The 19,613-nt window shown below is 50.8% G+C and overlaps 2 protein-coding genes across 2 annotated transcripts; both read left to right on the top strand.

Annotated features, from left to right (window-relative positions):
• Positions 1 to 890: 890 nt before the first annotated feature.
• LOC134168938 (keratin, type I cytoskeletal 19-like) lies at positions 891 to 5,917 on the top strand. The gene is made up of 7 exons (XM_062629101.1): positions 891 to 2,860; positions 3,226 to 3,308; positions 3,579 to 3,735; positions 3,834 to 3,995; positions 4,348 to 4,473; positions 4,593 to 4,819; positions 5,725 to 5,917. The coding sequence occupies exons 1-7, from the start codon at positions 2,333 to 2,335 to the stop codon at positions 5,810 to 5,812; spliced, it is 1,371 nt and encodes a 456-aa protein (XP_062485085.1). The 5' UTR covers positions 891 to 2,332; the 3' UTR covers positions 5,813 to 5,917.
• Positions 5,918 to 12,972: 7,055 nt separating this feature from the next.
• Positions 12,973 to 18,212, top strand: LOC134168937 (keratin, type I cytoskeletal 13-like). The gene is made up of 8 exons (XM_062629100.1): positions 12,973 to 13,703; positions 14,644 to 14,726; positions 15,231 to 15,387; positions 15,618 to 15,779; positions 16,198 to 16,323; positions 16,438 to 16,664; positions 16,962 to 17,107; positions 17,854 to 18,212. The coding sequence occupies exons 1-8, from the start codon at positions 13,119 to 13,121 to the stop codon at positions 17,877 to 17,879; spliced, it is 1,512 nt and encodes a 503-aa protein (XP_062485084.1). The 5' UTR covers positions 12,973 to 13,118; the 3' UTR covers positions 17,880 to 18,212.
• The last annotated feature ends 1,401 nt before the right edge of the window (positions 18,213 to 19,613 follow it).

Here is a 19,613-nt window from a genome sequence, read left to right as displayed (position 1 = left end):
CATCCTGCTCTCCTTTACAGAGCCCAGGACAAGACGCAGATGCAAAGCTGCAGAATAGTTTATTTCTTGTCATTTTTCACAGTGTTCATTAAATGGGAACAGCACCTTTGCCTAGGGGATGCTTTTCTGCTCATTTGTTACTTGAAGTAGCAATTTTCCCTTGTCAGGCCTGCACTGCTGTTCCTGGAATGCCTGTGGGAACCCTCGTAAGTCATCATTCCTCCCCTCCTCTTCCTCCCTCGGGTGCACGCTGCCTGCGAGGGGCTCCAGGTCAGCTGAGGATGCTCATCTGAGGCATCGCCTGTGGCTGGCTGCAGGGCTGCGGTGAGCAAAGTGCTGTCTGTGGACTCCAGTCTGGAAGCCAGTAAAAGTTAATAATGGAAAAGCCTCCATGACACATGTAGAACCCATCATTACCAGACCTCCTCATCAGGAAAGGAAAATCTCTTTTAATAAAGTGAGGGCTGTAGCTGCAGCCGGGTCTTGAGGTGTGACTGGGTGCAAAAGCTGGTTTAATAAAAATGTCAACTTTTGGGTACAAAAAAAAGCTACCACAAAGTCGACGCAAAACCAACAAACCAAGAGTGGAATTATTCTTCTCCTTTACAAAAGCTGCAAAATTCTCATCACCTTTGGCTGCAGAGACCTATGGTAACGTCTGAAGTTCAAACTGTATGGAAGAAACGTGGACATTTCTGCTTCGTTTTCATCAATAACTGAATAAACTGCACCCATCCGTGTTTTCACTTTTCTCACTGGAAACCAAAGGACTGTGCTTCCCCAGTTACATGAAATGTGGTGTTAGCTCAGCACCAATTTCTCAGCAATTCTGTGGGAAAAGGCCAGACTCTGGCCACTTCTGCTCCTGCTCCTCAGCAGAGGCTCCAAGGCGTGCCACAGCACCACGGCACCAGCTCCTCCTGCTAATTGCGGCTGTAACAAAGCATGGGCCCACACAGAATCCACACCACATCGAAGCTGCTCTGTATTTACAGTGCCAAGATAAAATCAAGACTAATGAACCTGCTGCAATGGCATAAGCAATATTTCTGACAGAGGCTGGACCTGACGCATCCTTCATGCCATGTATGCAGGTGACCTGGGTGCCAAACCCAACACTGAGCCACACACAGGGAAAGGCAGCCAGCATTAGCATGGCTGTACGAAAACTATTAAACAAATGAAAGATTCAGATGACAAAACATTTTAATTATTTCCCTTCCTCCTCAATTCAGCATTCCAAGAGTCAAAAAAAAAAAATTAATATATTTTTCTAAATGAGCTTTTCCAGCGTTTTTTCTAAATCTAGCACATTTTCCTTAGATTATATTTGGAGAATTCCTGTGGTGCTGGTTGGAACTGGGTCAGACTGATGAGGATCAGGCTGCTTCTGAGATTCCCCATGTCACTGCTTTAAGGATTTTGTGAACCCCCTCACACGGCCGTCCTCGCTTGGCAGCGGGCACTGACAGTGAACTGCAGCATCTGGTATTCAGGAAATGTCCTTTCTCTTTTGGTTTGGGTAACTACTTGGATGCTTTGTCTGCCCTGGAAAGCAACAAAACAAATCCCATGGGATCTCCCCTCTGCAAGGGGATGGTCTGATGCACGCTGGAGAAAGAGAAGTAAAAAGTCATCCCTGGCTCACTCCAGTGCAAATATTCATCCGTGCTCCCCCGGAGCAGCGCATTTCCCAGTCAAATGACCTGGAGCTCGGCAGGTTCTCGCTCAGCTCCAGCAGGATGGGACAGACCCTCACGGCGAAGCAGTGCAGGAAGCAGTACCCCCAGGGTGCTCTGCTGGCTCCGTCCCAAGGCTGCAGGGCAGCTGATGGAGGGGGCACCCTTGCTTCTGGTCACAAAGGGGTCGAACAGGCTCCGGCAGATAGGACAGCTTTCCCACAGCTTTCCCTTTCCGGGTAGACTCGCCCACGCCGGGGATGGATAATTGCTGTGGTGTTTCACTCCCCGGGCACTCTTGGGTATCGTCAGGTTTTGTGTCACTCTTGTTTAGCTGTCATCACAAGTCAGACCTGATGATTCAGGAAGTAACGTTTTTGATGTAGTTTTGAAACACGCTTCTGTTAACCAAAGCACCTTTCTGTTGTGGGATTTCTGGAGACAAACGCCTTTGGGGAAATATTTCCAGCTGAAAAAAAGTAAATTAGTACTAGCCAGGTCACAAGGAGGAAGAATAAACAGCCCTTCTCCGGTAGCAGGATCCACAAGGGCTGGTATAAATAGAGGACTATGGGGACAGAGGGATCACAATCGGCTCCTGCAGCGATCTGTGCAGCTCGTCCTGGGCGCCGGGTCGGATCCACGCTCGCACGATGAGCTGTGCCGTCAGGCAGGTTGTTACTGCCTGTTCCCAAGGCAGGAGCAGCGCGGGCAGCTCCGCGGCTGGCAGCGGAAGGAAGGTCTCCTCCGCCTCCCCGGGGAGACACGCTACCTATGACCTCGGTGCTGTGATGGGCAACTTCTCTGGTGACAGTTTAAGCGAGGGATTACTTGGGAAGCAGCTGAGCGCCGGCAGCGCTGCTGGTGGGAGCTTCGGAGCTACCCAGAGGGCTTGTTCTGCCCTTGGATTTGGCGGTGGAGGCATCTGCACGCGAGGTGGTGGTTTCACCAGGGCTAGTGCTGGCTGCGGTGATGGGATCTTATTTGCTAACAACGAGAAGGCAACGATGCAGAACCTCAACGACCGCCTGGCCTCCTACCTGGACAAGGTGCGGCTGCTGGAGGGAGACAACGCCGAGCTCGAGTGCAAGATCAGAGAGTGGTACGCCAAGGTAGGGCCCAGCTGCGAACCACGGGACTACAGCTGCTATCATAAGGAGATCGAAGACCTTCAGAACCAGGTAAACCTGTCTTCTTTGAGAAAATCCTAATATTCCTATGGGTTCTGCCTTCACGTGTGGACAGAGCAATGTTACATGCAATAGCTCTGCCTCTGGAGGAGCAGTTGAAGCCATAGTTTATATGAAAGGATGGTTGGAGGGAGGGGGACACTTGTGTTTACAAAGAAGTTTCAGCCCAGCCTGCCCTGCCAAGCTGGCACATGAGTTTCCCCACTGTGATGCCATCTAATTGATTAATAATCCCAATATATGGAATTGTTATAAAGAGTGGGATGCACTACCTCAAGCAGGTGTTTCCTCTGGGGGCCTTTGGGAGCCAGAGGAAGCCACAAGCCAGAATCCCTCTCCTGCATTTTCCTTTCCAGATCCTGTGTGCAGCCATGGAGACTAACAAAATCCTCTTGAATATTGATAACAACAGGATGACTGCTGATGACTTCAGAGTGAAGTGAGTACGGCCCTGTGCTGGGCTGGGGGGTTCACACTGCCTGCGGAAGGGTTGGTGAGCAGTGGTGATGGGGAAATCCCAACCCTCTGCTTGTCATGCTGCCCTACTAAACGGCCCATCTCTGTGAAAGGCCTGGCTGCCATTGACAGTGTTGGCAGCATGGCATGCCTGAAGTGAAAGGAGAGTTTGATCCTAAATGTTTCCCCCCACAAACTCAACTCCAGGGCTCGCCATGGGTTACTGACCTCTCTTTGTTGGCTGTGGCTCAAGGTACGAGGCCGAGTGTGGTCTCCGGCAGAACGTGGACACAGACATCTGCAACCTGCGCCCGGTGCTGGACCAGCTGGCGAGCTGCAAGACCGACCTGCAGCTGCAGTGTGAGGCCCTGACTGAAGAGATGTGCTGCCTCAAGACGAATCACGAGGAGGTCAGGTTGCCCCATAGAGAATGAAGGAGCAGGAAGAAGGAAAGTGTCCCCAACCCCAAGTGTCAGTATGACTGATATGGTGCACCTATTCCATGCAGGAAATGAGCTGTCTGAGGAAACAGGCCACTGGAGATGTGAGTGTGGAGGTCAATGCCTGCCCTGGCCCCGACCTGAGGAAGATCCTGGAGGATCTGAGATGCCAGTATGAAACGCTGATGGAGCGCAACCGCAAAGAGACTGAGCAGTGGTACGCCTGCAAGGTACGAAACACATCCAGGGCTGTCCCCTACTCTGCCTCTTGGGAGGAAGGGAAAAAAGATTTAGAACACTTCCTGAGCTGCCTTAATCTGTGTCACAGATGTGCTCAGCTTCTGACTGCACTGCCCAGTCCCTGTACTCAGTTCTGTTTGTGGCAGAGGGGCCACCGCATGGCACTGCAGGGTCACAACGGAATAAATGGGGGGCTTCAGATTTGGAAATGCCCAGGTGCAGTGCAGGGTGTGCACTGCAGGGTGTGCACTGCAGGGTGTGCACAAGCAGGGGGAGCACAAGCAAGTTGTGCACGAGCAGGGTGGTGAAGCTCCTGCTGCAGCGAGGGGTCTAACCTTGCAGGTGGAGGAGGTGAACCTGGAGGTCGTCACGAGCAGCCAGGAGATCGAGTCAAGCAACAAACAGGTTACAGAGCTGAGACGTCAGCTGCAGGCCTTGGAAATCAATGTACAAGCCCAGCTCACTATGGTAGGTGATGCCGCTTCAATTCACATCTCGGCCCCCCGGCTCGCTTTGGAGCTGTACCTGTAACCAGACGGGTGAAGCTTGCAGCATCCCAAGTACCTCTGTGTTGTTCCCATTGTCAGAAAGAAAACCTGGAATCGTCCTTGGCGGAAACCGAATGTCGCTACAACAAATACCTGGCTGAGCTCCAGAACCAGATCTCCTGCGTGGAGCAGCGGCTGGCTGAAATACGAGCAGAAATGGAGTGCCAGAACCAGGAATATAAGACCCTTCTGGACGTCAAATGCCGCTTGGAGCAGGAGATCCAGACCTACCACTGCCTGCTGGAGGGGGGACAGCACGACATCATGTATGCAGACCACTTGCAGACCCTCACACAGTAACACCTCTATGCTTTTTACAGGGATATGACAATTCATGGTGCCAGTGGTAAAAGCAACGCTGTGGTGAGGAACCAGCACTGACCTGCTACAGACAGGGCCTATTAGCAAACCATGAGGCATGTGAGGATTTGGCTCGGAGCAATGCCCACAGTCCAAGCCGAGACCATTCCCCATCTTGGGCCAACGAAGGTGGTGGCATTGGCCCCAGAGCTGTGCAGCACCACAGGTCCTCCGAGGGTGGGTTCCCCTCTGAGCTGGGCAAGGTCCTTTATGAGCACTGCCACTGAGTTTTATTGGCTCTGTCACAGCGAGACAGGCTCAGGGACTGGCAGGGAAATGAAGTGAAACGATAAATTATCTACTACACATTTTCAGTTTCACACAACAAGTTAATTAAAGTCTGGGGAGATTTAATTTGTATGCAAAGCAACTGGCTCTGCCCTGCCTCCCATTGACCGAGATTTTGAAACAGTGAGGCACACTGGTAAGCTCATAAACGCCTCATGCACACAGAACCAGCCCCAGCACCCCCTGCTCCACTAGCTTGGAAAAAGAGGGATTTAATGGTGGTGGCCTGAGGTGGCTGACTTACATAAAACATCAGGGTTTGTTCCAAAATGCCGGTTGCAAAGGATGAAATGACACTGTTAGAGCTTGTCTCAGAGCCTCGGGTAATGCTCAGTGTGTCACTGAGCTGGCAGCAGACAGGCAGGGTGGAGGATGCGCTAATTAATTGCTGCTCTTAACGACCTTAATGGTTCGAGGGGGAAATGACCCGCAGCGACTGACTAGACCCAGCTAAGGGCAGTGCTCAGGTCTGCAGGGTGTGAATGCCGGGGCTTCGGTCACCGGAGCTGTCTCCTTCCCACAGAGGGCCGGGGGCAAGAGGAGTCCCTGCAGCAGCAGCTGGAAGAAGCGGTGGGCTGAAAGCCGGCATGTGCCAGCCCTGCGTGCCCTGAGCCCGTGCGCAAGGATGTGCGAGGTGAGGTGTGCTCCGGGAGCCTGTGAGCATGACCACGAACTGCTTTAGTCCTGCTACATACGTGGGGAGGAGGAGGACGAGGGGTCTCCAGGCTTTCCTGGGTGGTGAAGAGGGGCTGGAGGTGGTTTCTTCTCCCTGGAAAGAGGCAGCGCAAGGAGCTGGGTGTGCAGGGTCGCGGCTGTGACTGTTGGTGGTGGAGCACTGGGATGAACTGGGCTGTGGCAGAAAGCAGTGGCAGAGTGTGCAGCTATGGGGCATTTATAAACTGCATAGAAAATGTGTTTGACAGTGGGGGTTTATTAGTGGTAAGTGTGCTTAAATAAGACTTTCAGCACCACACGAACATGAGGAACTGGCAGGGGGAATCAGTCAGCCACGAGTCTTTCAAATGTACAATTAAGCAAGCAAGGGGGGGAGAGGGAAAAGAAAGGTCAGTCCCAGAGCAAGGGGGATGCAAGAGCAAGGCCCGGTGTGGAGGTGAACCCTGCAAAGCCCCACGTCCTGCTCTCCCTCGGCAGGTCACCTCAGGCAGGAGAGCTCCTGCCAGCCCCATCGCACCCGAACAAGGCACGAAGAACCTGACAGCTCCGCAGTCGGAAGGGCCCCTGCAGACCGGCTGCCCCTGTCCCCTCCCCGTCCTCACCCGCTGCCCCATCCACCAGCCACTGGTGTCCACTGGCACTAACCTGCTTTGCACTCAGCTGTCACACAGCCACCACAGCTTGTCTCTAATAAAGTTCGCTACTACTGACACAGCCTCCAGAGCGACAAATGATTTCTACAAGTAAGTTACCATACAAGTATTGAAAACATCGTTACACAGGTCGTTATATTTATCACACACCCTTGGTTAGAAATCCACCTTTGATCTATATCCCCAAAGCAATCGCTGTAAGGGGACAAAACAGCCTCTGCCGCGCTGCTCCTGCTGAATTCAGATGGATGCAGGGTGGTGATGGGGGAAAGGGCCCAGCTGATGCTGTGCAAAGGGACATTTGTTGGATGGGACCTTGAGCAAGCTGCTCTAGTGGAAGCTGTCCCTGCCCATGGCAGGGGGTTGGAACTGGATAAACTTTAAGGTCCCTTCCAATCCAAACCAGTCTGGGATTCTATGATTTGCTACCAGAGGAGGAAGCATAAGCTAAGACATGAAGTAGAAGGTGATGAGGAAGGAAACACCCAGGGAGGGTTGCAGGGTGCAGGGAAGGAGGCAGTCTGACCCACAATCTCCTACTGAAAGAGACTTCGGAGCAAAAATCGAGTTTTCATTAAAGTAGGTGTGTGCTAATATAACATAATATAACATAATGTAATGTAATGTAATACACAACACCTTTGAGTTATTATGAATGTGCACTAACAGGATTAAATCAAGAACAACAAGTTTTCCCCGATGCCCTTGGAGCAGTAATGTGGAAAGCCGGGCTCTGCTGGGCTCGACACACCCTTCTGGTGGAGGGCAGCAATTCCCAGAGAAAATACTGAATAAAGAACCTCTAAATGGGTTGTTTTAGAGAGGCAAACAGGAAGAACCAGCTGGCAACGTGGGAAGATAAAAGGGCAGACAAATTAATACATGGGAGAGGGCTTTTTTTAAAGTAAGATACAATAAACAGGGGAAAAAAATACGCTGCTGGTTTATTGCCACAGAGAAAGGAATTACAAACCCAGTCAGGAGCACAACTGCCTGTACAAGCAAAGACTTGGGATCCAGTCTGTCCCTTCTCACCCACAGCAGAATCTGGAGAGGGGCTTTGGACAAGGACCTGTAGGGACAGGCCAAGGGGAATGGCTTTAACCTGCCCAAGGGGAGACTGAGATGAGCTCTTAGGCAGAAGCTCTTCCCTGGGAGGGTGCTGAGGCGCTGGCACAGGGTGCCCAGAGAAGCTGTGGCTGCCCCATCCCTGGCAGGGCTCAAGGCCAGGTTGGACACAGGGGCTTGGAGCAAGCTGCTCCAGTGGAAGGGGTCCCTGCCCGTGGCAGGGGTTGGAGCTGGAGGAACTTTGAGGTCCCTTCCCCCCAAAACCAGCCTGATTTTATGGTTCTGTGGCTCTGTTAGTTTTCTCTGTAATAAAGTGTTGGATGGGGTTTGATGACTAACCTAACAAGAAGACATCAGGGGATACAATGAGTCTGAATTAGGGTCCGTTGCTAAAGAAAGGCACAGCTCCAACACTTCTGGAATGACAGCACGGTACGAACCGAAGCTTGGCCACACAGAGCTGTTCTCTCAGCATAAATCACAGCAGCGATGGGGCTTTTGCTTCTTGCTCTGGTCTGTGCTCTGCAAAAAGCCTGGTCTGCTCCTGGGTCACCTCTGGTGCTCTAACCCAGCCACACATGGCTGACCGCACCAGGACCACAGGGCAGGGGCTGAGCGATCCCACTCCAAGTGTCCCTTCCGGAGGTGGACTCTCCCCAGGCTCTGTCCAGGTCACAGACACTCGTTAGCCCTTGGGGTAATTAATTGCTCTAATGAGCTGCTGTTAAATACTTTTACTAAGTCCTGTATCTCCCATTCCCACCACACTAATTACACTGTGCATCTCAGTGTTACTTAACCTGCCCCACTGTTTACGTGGCACCTCTAAGGCCACTGCATTAATGCTGTGCAGCAATAAAAAGATGCCTTCTCTCCCCAATGAGTTTATAGTGATGGGAAATGAAGAGTGTGGAAACAGCACAGGAAGAGACAGGAAAGAGAAGATCAATGAAATGCAGAAGATACAGTGCGTGGGATAGCAGGACAAGAATCACCTGGGACACTGACCGGAGGCAAACCTTGATCACACTCCCCTTATGCAGCCACTGGCACCAGCACACAGGGAGCACAGCTCCATAAGAGCTTCTCTTGTCTTTTAATGTGCAAATCTTGTAAAGCAAGAGCAAATGAAGATCTCAAAGGGGAGTTCTTTCAGCACTTGGGCTGGTGGCAGAAGCTCTCAGCATCACTGCCAGGGCTGCAGATGAAAGGCAGCCTGTGATTGCTCAGGCAGATACGGACTCTGTGGTATGGAGCAGACACATGGGAACTAGAGCACCATCAGAAAAGGTCCCTTAGGACTGAATATACCTTAAAGGATGAAGATAGAGAAGAAACAGAAAGAAACCAACCAGCTCTGCAAAACGCCAGTGCTGGAAATGAGCTGTGAGGTCAGGGCTGCGCTGCACAAGCAGTTAGAGCTGATGACAGTATTCTGCTGTGGTGTATAAACTATAATTTCTCTATAAAGTCTGCTATATAAAGTCTGCAGACGGGTACAGTCTCACTCACACCCACAGTAACTGTCTGGGGGGTTTATGTTTTTTACTGGCTTGTGTAACATGCATAAAAAACTATATAGAGGAGTGAACTACTGCTATAACCATGCAGGAGATTTCTCAGCTCCGTACCCTGAATAATGTAATTTAAACTGCCACTACGAGCCTTACATTGAAAGCACATGGAAATTAAGAGACCTTTTAGTACAAGATAAAGATGAAGACACTCGGGGGAGGATCTGGCTGGCTGGTGTCCTGGCTGCCTGTCTCTGCTGCCCCTCTGTGCAGTGTCTGGGTGCAGGAGGCACCTGAATGCTCCCATTCTCTTGGCAGGTCCTGGTTTGTCCCCCATGGCTCTGGTGCAGGGACCATGGGCTGAAGCCGTTTCTCCTCCCGACTTGCGCTGTGCTGAGCTGCCCATGCAGGAGGGGAACTACTGGAGTTTCATTCTTCCATCAGTATTCAAAACTGTCCCAGTACAAATTCCCTGGTTCTCTTCTTCGCCACGATAATCAGCAGCGCTTCCAGGGATGCAAATGTGGGGAAGCCTGGCTACACTGTTATCATCTGGTAGGTGCTGGAAGGAAATGAAAACCCTTCACAAAATGAATCAGGGAACATTGTGAGCTTCAGTAGGAAGAAACCTGGTTCTGTTCACCTCCATGTTCTGCTGAACTTCTACTTCACCACTAGCAAATGCTCAGAGGTAGTCTGAAGATGTGAACAGTCAGCAAGAAACTGAAACAGTCATCACCTTGGTCTCTGAGGCGTATTTAAGAGCTGGGATCATGCTGTTACCAAACCCATTGTGATAATTATTTCTCTTGCCTTACAGGAGTTTTGCTAAACATGGTGGTATAAACCAATGAGTCACTGGCCAGAAAAAAGTCATGGTCTGCATTTGAAAGATGGGAGCATGAGGTCTGGAGCCGGCTCAGTATCACATCAAAGCAGTGTTTAATAAGTGATGCCTAATGGCTATTATGCAAATTATTAATAGTAATTACAAGTGACAAGATAAAATCATATTCCAGTGTGGTTGCACAAACATCACTGAAGCAATGCTTATGAAAGCAAAGCTCTGTCAAATTAGACACACCTTTCTTGTAGTTGACACAAGAAAACATTATCAACCTTGATAAGAGAAGGGAGCAGAGGGTGAGAGAGATGAGTTGATGTTCTGCACCCAGGCTGGGCACGGGGACAGTCACAGCTCCCACAGCACCCAACTCCACTGCCCACAACGTCTCCTGGGACTGTAACATCCTCCTGCCTCCTCCTGAGCTGCCCATCGCCATGTGTCCATATTTACACTGGGTACGTCTTGGTCCGCTTCCAGATCCCTCTTCTCCATAATGCCCACAAGACTTCACAGTGTTTGTGTGACACAGACCACTGCTGCTCGGCCTGGATAACGGCCTGACACTGCTTCCCTCACTTCCATCCGCGTGAAACCGTTTGTTTCCTCTTGTCTGACATTTAGGTTGCAAATCCTCTGGGGACATTTTTCCGTCTTCAGCCTGCACAGTCCTTTCGTACACAGAGCTCTGCCCGAAGGCTGTGCCCCTGAGCTATGGGAATACACACAGTTACACAGAACTCAGTGGGGAGCACAGCCAGTGCTGATGGAACAGAACACGATGGTGTCTCACACCTAGGGAAAGCAGAACCCTGCAGTCAGAAGACACACACACAAGCCTCTGCCCGGGCTGTGGTCATACAGAGCTGGGCAGTACCCCAGGTGCTCGAGCACAGGGAGCTGCAGCCATGCAGCCAGGGCAAGGAAACCCTCATTGGTTCAAAACTACAGTCTGGGCCTGGCTTCTGGATGTGCCACGTCCCAGTGAAACCAGCAGGAGCCCAGTAAAGCTCCAAAGGCTGTCATTATATCCCAAACACGAGTACTTCAGAAGAATTGTGTACTGCAGCCTGTGGACCTTTCCACCAGCATGTATGGAGAAAGCTGTACAATGCTGCGAACCACTTTGGTTTGTGGAGCAAGATCTATTCCTTCTTGCTATCATGGAACTGCTGAAACAAGGGGGTGGAGGTGCTCCTTGCCCACCTGGAGAGATCATCTGACATCTGCAATATCCCATCCTAAACCTGACTCTGAAAGGGAAAGAGAGTCAGTGAGCAGTGCTTGCTGTAGGTTACTATTAGGTAACTTGTGAAAGCCTTCGCAGCAGAGCAAAGCTCCAAGCAATCCAGACATTATATTAATTTCTGTTGGCTCTTACAGCCACACCCTGCCTCCAATTATATTCCTCAAAAAGACAGATGAAAGCCAGATTTTCTCCCCATCCTCCTTTCTGCTCCTGACTTTCACCGTGGCGAGTCTCGGCCGCGCGGGGATGTGTTTGCAGGGGGAGGATGGACTCGTATTTCAGGCACTGCAGTCTCAGCCAGGATCTGAGCTCTGCCAGACTCCAGCTCTGTCCTTGAGCAAGTTATTTCCCTACTCCATCCGAATCATGAATATTCCAGGGTGCTGCCAGCCTTGGGTAGGCGCCTTTTTATCATTTCTGATCTAAGTGAAGAAAGAAAGAATCTCACTGGAGAGTGGAGAGGCCTCACTTGAGCTGGTGAGATGATCACATCTGTACGTGCTTGGGGACACTCTCCTCTCATGGTGACAGAAGCCACCCAGCTTCTCCAGCCGGAAAGGAGAGGGGGCTGAGGTGTGAGCAGAGATTTCCTCTGTCCCTCTTCGGAGGTGACGGCGGCACTCAGGGCTCCCTGTCAGGTCACACTCCCAGAGGATTTATCACCACGGCTCCTGTACACATGGACGTACTTGAGTCAAAGGTCACTTGTGAGTAAGAGTTGCCTGAAAATTCCACCCCGTGGGGAACAGAAGGCTCCATTCCCTGGAGAGCAGAATATCCTCTCATTACAGCGGTCTGTTGGGGAAAGATACTCGCACTGGTGGAGCCAGTTCTCCAAAGGCTCCTCTGGCTGGCGCCTGGTTTTGGAGACGGTGCTCCCATGACCAGCCAAGCTGTGCCAATGCCTGCTGCTGCGCTGACAGCCTCAGATCAGAAAGGCAGAAAGCTTTTCTCCTCCTTACTTTGTGCTCAGCACAACCTTGGTGACGGCAAAGACCTGCGGGATCACATCCCAGTCCAGGCCGGGAACTGGATATATCGCCCATGGATGCTCCCTTTCCTGTCATCTCTTTATCTACAGTCACCACAGACTGATGCAGCATGGACAGCAATTAAAGTAATTGAAAAATAACTTCAGAGAGGTACTTCATGCACTTCCAGCAATGCTGTGCAACATCCAGGGACAAGGACTTCAACACTCAGCAGGCCTCATCTCCACACACTGTGAGCAAGTTGACTCTTTGGGTTTGCACGACCAGAGAACTAAATCCACGGGGGAATTTCCTCTGAGATTTAAGATATCTCACAGTGGAGCCTGTGCTAGACCTGTGTGCCCTCGTGCAGGTGACAGACACCGGCACCATGGGATCCCTGGTCTTTTCACTGCTGCTGTCACTGTTACTCACACTTGTCAGAAGTGAGAATTTATAATTTCCCTTTTTTGCTCCATGCAGTCTAGCACAGCACAGGACACAAAACTGTTTATTGGACTAAGAATGAAATAAATACAAATTAATAGAAGATAAAAGGCACTTTGATGTTATAAATACCAATGTTTCTCCTTTGTACATAATCTAGGGCAACTTTTTTTCTTGACTTGTTGTAAAGTTTGCATCATACAAAAAGCTGATGACTCATAAAACATTATTTTACTTTTTGGAATAAGCTGCTGACATGTAAAGTATCTTCCTTGTGAACTGGGATTTCTAGAGGGAAACTGCCTATGGGCTATTTATTCTTGGCATAAACAGCAAGACTAGCCAGCCCCGTGGGAAGAAGAAACACCCTTTAGGTGACACCCCCTTTGGAAGGTATAAATAGAGATCTGCGGCAACAACCAACCTGCAGTCTGATTCAATATCAAGCTGTGCATCTTGCTTTGGGCTTTGGGTTGGAGCTGCAGCTGTCCTCAAAATGAGTTGTAGTATTAAGCAGACAACTGGCTCTCTCAGGGGCAGGACCAGCGGGGGCAGCTGTGTGATTGGTGGCGGTGGTGGTGGTGGAGGAGCACGGATCTCCTCAGTCTCTTCTGGAAGATACACCACTTGTGGGATAGGTGGTGGCCGAGGGTTTTCTGGTAGAAGCTACTGCGGTGGTGTGAATTATGGAGGAGGACTGAGCACCGGCAGTTTGGTTGGTGGAAACTTCGGAGGTGGCTTAGGAGCCACTGTCCTCGGAGGATGTCCAGGCATGGGATTCAGCGGTGGCAGCGCTCGCTTTGGCGGTGGCATGGGAGGTGGCATTGGTATGGGTCTTGGTGGAGGGGTAGTTGGAGGTGGTTTTGCTGGTGATGGCATTCTTCTTTCTGGTGACGAAAAGGTCACCATGCAGAACCTTAACGACCGCCTGGCTTCTTACCTGGACAAGGTGAGATGCCTGGAACAAGAAAACGCAGACCTGGAGTGCAGAATCAGGGAGTGGTATGCCAAGCAGGGCCCTTTTTGTGAGCCACGGGACTACAGCTGCTATTACAAAGAAATAGAAGATCTTCAGAATCAGGTAACATCACTTCTCAGCTGCTTTCTCCCTTGTAGGCTTCTCCCACGGCTGGTTCACAACTCCAGGCAGTTCTCAAGAGTAACAATTCACTGCTGTAAAATGCTTTTTATAAACAGCCATTACCAGCCTGCAGAACGCCCTGGAGCTCGCGGGTCAAACCTCCAGTGTTTGGACTGGTTCCATTGCTTTTATTCATCAGAGAGGTTTGAAGGGGGAAATGTTACCTTCACGGGATACATGCGGATTGGCTCTGTAGTCTTTCTGAATTAGGGTTTGTGCCAAGGTGTTTAAATAGGTACATGCCAAGAAAGCAACTAAAAGAGAAATAAATAATGGATTACATTAATTTGCCTGAATTCATATTCTCCTGATATCAGTCTTGCAGAATTCCCGTTAAATGTTATTTCATTTGTTACAACTTTACTTTTCCATTCAGAATTGGGGAAATATGGGACAGCTCATTAAAAACAAGGGCAAAGAAAGCATTGCCAGCCCCATCCTGAGTGCGCGATTTGCAATTACAAACACTTGCAAAAAAACTCTCGGATGTCAATGTGCGAAGAAGAAGAAAGGGAAAAGAATCCAGGAAACAGATGGAATGAGACAGACTTATAATTAAGCCTTGAAACAAACCTTTAGATCTCTTATCCATGAAAGTAAGATTTAGATTTCAAAGGGTAGGTGGACTGGGGCAGGAGCTGGACAACACTGATTGTACCTCCCTGGCTGTCTGCATCAGCACCATGTGTTTTATCATTTTAATGCCTTCATGTCACAGAACACTCCCCCTGTGACTGCTGCCTTCCTCAGCTCCCCCATGCCTGCACCCAACAGTAAAAAACAGAGCGAGGGCAGGTTAGGTCTGGTAGCACTGCTCAGGGGGTACACTTCAGCCTGAGGATACGGAGGAGACTTCAGGAGTGAATATTCTTTTTCCCAGATCGTCTGCGCAACCATAGACAACAACAAGATCATTCTGAACATCGATAACAGCAGGATGACAGCCGACGACTTCCGAGTGAAGTGAGTATCCCCCGGCTGCCCCTTCCCCTGTCAACGCTCACACTCACAGAGCTGGTAAGACAGAGATCTCGGACAGGGCTCCTGTGATCCCCTGGCCAGGACAAGCTCTTCCATCCATTGCCTCTAGAGCTGCCTTAATTAGTGGCAAGTTTGGGACAAGATGGTTTTGAGTGGAGATTAGAGTTCTTCAGAGAGCAGAAGGGCTCCGCAGACAGGGAGAAGCATGGGTTCACCTGAGCTGCCATTCTAGCACGTGGTGTCTTTCAAAGGGAAAGCTTTGGATTTTCCCGTTGGAGCGCAGAAACATGGAGGGTGACAGCTTGACCCAAGTGAAGAAGCTCCCGAGAAGGCAGACTGAGGGCAGATTTGGCAGAGCAAGCCTCAAACTGTTGTTAGCATCCTGCTAGGCCAGTCAGGGAACTACTGTTGTGAGAAAGATGGGTGGCCAAATGAAAAGAGCACACGGTGCCGTCACACACACTGACAGCTCCTTCTTGCCGGCAGGTACGAGACGGAGCTGGCCCTGCGCCAGAGCGTGGAGGCTGACATCAACGGCCTGCGGCAGGTCCTGGACCAGCTCACGCTCTGCAGGTCCGACCTGGAGGCGCAGCTCGAGTCGCTGCGGGAGGAGCTCTGCTGCCTCAAGAAGAACCACGAGGAGGTAGGATCCTGCCCGCGCTGCGCAAGGATCCATCAGCCTCCCTCACTGGGGTCCCCACCCCTTGGGTGCTGGCTGCAGGGAGCAAGTGGCTGATGGGGACAATACACGTGAATGGGAGCTGTGAACGTCCGGGCTCTGCCAGGGGTTCAGCTCTTCCCTACCAGGGAAGTCAGCTCCTGCACTTTATTCCTTCTCTTTAAAAACTGACCTGCTCTGGGTGGTGTTTGCAGGAGATGAACTGTTTGAGGAAACAATCGACTGGAGATGTGAGCGTGGAGGTCAATGCCTGCCCTGGCCCAGACCTCAGAAAGATCCTGGAGGAGATGAGGTGCCAGTATGAAACACTGATTGAACGCAATCGCAAAGAGGTCGAGGATTGGTACGAGTGCAAGGTGAGTAAAATTACACATCTGTCACCTTCCCCAGCTAACACAGAGCAATGGTTCCACAGTCGTTTATCACACGTCAAAACCACACAACATACAGTAACAGCCTTTAACATTGATTTAACTGCACCAAGTGACACAGGCGATGCTGTCACTCTGGGTCCATGTCATGGGGTGATGGGAAGTGCTGCATGTTAGTGACACTTGAGACAGAACTCTTTACAAAGCAGTCAGTGGTCAGAACTAACTGGACAGCAGTACTATTAGAAGAACAAGAGGGTTTACTCTCCAGTAGGATGAGAGAGTTAACCCAAACCTTTCCCATGCCATGCTTTTGCTAGCTTCTCTGCAGTTTCCTTAGTACGTCATCTGACTTACGTTACATATTCCCTGATGCTCTTCCTTCTGGATTGGTGATTTTCAGATTGAGGAGGTGAATCGGGAGGTTATTACAAGCGGTCAGGAGGTAGAGACGTGCAACAACCAGGTGACTGAACTGAGACGCCAATTGCAAGCCCTGGAAATCGATCTCCAAGCTCAGCTCAGCCAGGTGGGTGCTGAGCTGGTGTCAAGCTCACCCTCCTCACAGTTATGTCTGATGTCAGAACTCACAGTTAAAAGCAGTGTTTCTCATCCTGTCCTGCTGCCTCCTGTCACCCCTCAGAGGGACAACCTGGAGTCCTCACTGGCTGAGACGGAGTGTCGCTACAACAACCACCTTGCTGAGCTCCAGACCCAGATCACGTGCGTGGAGCAGCAGCTGGCTGATCTGCGGGCAGAAATGGAGTGCCAGAACCAAGAGTACAAGATCCTGCTGGACGTCAAGTGCCGCCTGGAGCAGGAGATCCACACGTACCGCTGCCTGCTGGAGGGGGGACAGCAGGACCTCATGTAAGTAGGCTGGAGACACACCAAAAGACACAGTGAAATGCCCTGCCCTGGGTAATTTAACATATCAGGAAAGTGAACAATAGGTGGAGGTACTGCACAGCCCCTTCACCCTCACTGCTCTACCTGGCTGCCTGGCAATCGGGGCAGATAATCCACTTCCCACCCCCTGCCAGCCATTGCCACAGGAAAGGTCACCGCAATATTCTGCCAATTGAGAGCAGCAGGGACAGTGAAAAGCTGCAGTTCCAGTTCATCTGTCATTTCCACCACTAAAATGCTATTTTCCTGTCCCCTTAGTCAGCAAGGAGGAATTGGTCAGTCCTCAGGTCTAGGAGGAGGAGTTGCAAGAACAAGTGGAATAGGAGGAGGAGGTATCATTCGAACAAGCCACACTTATACTTCGTCTTCCCAGATGCCATCCTGTGCAGCTGCGGAGATACAAGGTAAGAACTGCAACACTCAACAGGATTTCCACAGTGCAGCAAGCACAGGCAGCAACAGGAACCTTTCCCACATAGCTTATAGGTGCTATTTGAAAGCTTCGTGGCGAGGCTACTGGGAAACACATGATGGGAGGCCATGGGGGAGTGGTTACAAGTGCTGCCAGGAGCTGTGATTCTGCTAGGATGCAAAAGGGGATGAGGGGGAAGAGAGATGAAAAGGAGCGGGACAGGCTGGCAGGCAATGGAGATCATGGAGAAAGGGCTGACATGAAATCTGGGACAAAGGAAAGAACAGGAGAAAGCAAGTGCCCAGAAATCAGGGGAAAAAAACAGGAATCATGGGAATACTGGCAGAAAACTGCTCACACCGGTTCAAGGGGAAACTTCCAGCCAAATTGTAAAAGAAATAAAGAGACATGGTGACAGCTGGTCCATGAGGAGTGTGAGCAGGGCACTGTGCTGGCAGGGACCTTGATGCCATTCCCACACCCGGACTGCTGTGGGGGGCAATGGCTGCAGCTTCCACCACTTGGTGTGTTTATGTACGAGGGCAGAGCGTGCTCCAGCAAGCTCCCCACCCTGTCTGCCTGGCTGGCAGGCAGCAAGCAGGCCTCTCCAGGAAGGACAGTGTTTATCTGGAGTTCTGATCGCACTGCCTGGTGGAATGAGCACGGGTATAGAGTGACAGTGTGGGAAAAAATCTATTTTTGCTATAAACAAACTCACGTTTCCTTTAATCTCTCCAGTGCCTTGCAGAAGGATTTGTGATTAAGCAGAGAAATGAGAACGTCCAACAAGAGAACCCTGAATCTCTTCATCCAGCGCCATGAGTGAAGAGAGAGGATATTTAGCGTATGCCCCTGCAGAGAGCAGGGATGTGCTCTTCTGTGTTACTCAGCAATGCTAAGCCATGTGTCACAGGGATAAGCAGAGCGTTGGGCCACATTCTGCTTTATTTTGCTATGTGCTTTTTCCAATCTGTATTGCTGCATGTGCCCAAGCACCATGACTATTGCTGGAGCTCACCAGTGGGGTGATCACTGTGTACCTGCTGGTGAAAAAACTTCTCTAATAAAACCTTGCTTCTGCCTCATGCAATCAAGAACCCTGTGTCTGGAAACGGCCTTCCTTTAGAAAAGCAGGTGCTGATCCATGCACAAGGGCCACCTGAGCTGGTTGGGATCCCACCCCACTGGGAACAGAGCTGCTTTGCCAGTGGGAGCCAGGGAATGGCCTCGCTGACCTCGCAGGTCCTGTCCTTCTCCTCCTCCCTGTCAAAGCCTGTAGCACAGGTGGCCTGTTCCTGCATGACATCCCCCATGTCCTGCATGAACAGATCAGGCAGGTGCCTGTGAGCTGCCCACAGAGCATTGGGCTACAACCCAGCTTTAGACACATTCTGAGAGTCAGTGATGGAGACAGATTGCCTCGGCCCCAGCCCAGTGCTGACACATCTGGGCTGAACCTCTCATACTACATCACCCAGCCTGGGGACTGTGATTAGGCTGAAGAAGAAATCTTGGTCTCCAGAATGGTTTCAATTTCTGCTGACACAGCTTATATTCCGACCCACTGCCTTCATTTTATAGGAATTTTCCCATTGGGAAAAGGATTGGAAGCAAAAGGTTTATATCCTGCCTAGTTTCACATAGTGACTGAGTCATTTACTGGTCATCCTATTTCAAAGAGTTTGAACTTGAACATGAGGAGCCACTGAAAGATTATCTTTATGCTGAACACACCTCTGTAGAACTGGAGAGAGCAGGATGGGAGCTGAAAGAGTGCAGCCCAATGGAGAATAGAATGGGAAAAAGAGCCAGGTAGGGCCTTTGGATGCCCTGAGCCAGAATGTCTCAAACCTCATGAGCATGGCAAAGGTCCCTCCCTGCTTGGGCCTCAAACAGCAGCCCCGTAGCTGGGGCTGAGTCAGGAGGGCTGGCATGGTGTGGGCATGCATCCTGACACTGACCTGTGTGGCAACACGAAGGCAGCAGCTTGGTAAGTCAGGGCCCTGCCGCACTTGTGGTGGGTGCAGCCCTGGGAACCAGCCCCGGTGAGCTTGCAGAATGTTCAGTTAAAAGCCATCATGAGCTGGACGGTGTTCTGAGGATTGGTCCAGGAAACCAAGCACTCACGGGTTTTACGTGTCCACCCCACCCTGCAGGTTCAGAGCTGAGCAGCAGCACTGGATGCTGCTGCTGTTCCTGCTACGCTGTGATGTGGCTGTTACAGTCACAGTCACTGCTGAGATGACCTGGCAAAGCAAAACTCCTGGTTACTGATTTCTGACAAAAGCTGGAGGTTATGGAGCAGCCAGCCCCAGGGGGGAGGAGAAAGGGTACGAAGACAAAAGCATTTCAGGACCATATATGCAGCACAGTGGCACGCTTTGCTATCATCAGGTCTTTTATATAGAAGTTCATTTGTCTCACTACAGAAACAGACTTAACACAACCTGAAACTTCCCAGGACGGCAGCACCTCCAATGCCTGTAGCTGGCAAGCAT

This window comes from Pezoporus occidentalis, unplaced genomic scaffold (genome assembly GCF_034315485.1).
Source record: "Pezoporus occidentalis ecotype Australia unplaced genomic scaffold, CSIRO_AGI_Poc_V1 ctg328, whole genome shotgun sequence".
NCBI classification, from domain to species: domain Eukaryota; kingdom Metazoa; phylum Chordata; class Aves; order Psittaciformes; family Psittacidae; genus Pezoporus; species Pezoporus occidentalis.
The sequence above is the reverse complement of the archived record's forward strand: the minus strand, read 5'-3'. Positions and strand labels throughout refer to the sequence as shown.

Excerpts from the sequence above, each read along its gene's own strand:
- LOC134168938 (XM_062629101.1), top strand. The coding sequence starts at position 2,333 with ATGAGCTGTGCCGTCAGGCAGGTTGTTACTGCCTGTTCCCAAGGCAGG. Across the intron at positions 4,474-4,592 it reads TACAAGCCCAGCTCACTATG|AAAGAAAACCTGGAATCGTC; the intron begins GTAGGTGATGCC and ends TCCCATTGTCAG. Across the intron at positions 4,820-5,724 it reads GGGGGACAGCACGACATCAT|AGGGCCGGGGGCAAGAGGAG; the intron begins GTATGCAGACCA and ends TCCTTCCCACAG.
- LOC134168937 (XM_062629100.1), top strand. The coding sequence starts at position 13,119 with ATGAGTTGTAGTATTAAGCAGACAACTGGCTCTCTCAGGGGCAGGACC. Across the intron at positions 15,388-15,617 it reads TCAAGAAGAACCACGAGGAG|GAGATGAACTGTTTGAGGAA; the intron begins GTAGGATCCTGC and ends TGGTGTTTGCAG. Across the intron at positions 15,780-16,197 it reads AGGATTGGTACGAGTGCAAG|ATTGAGGAGGTGAATCGGGA; the intron begins GTGAGTAAAATT and ends GGTGATTTTCAG.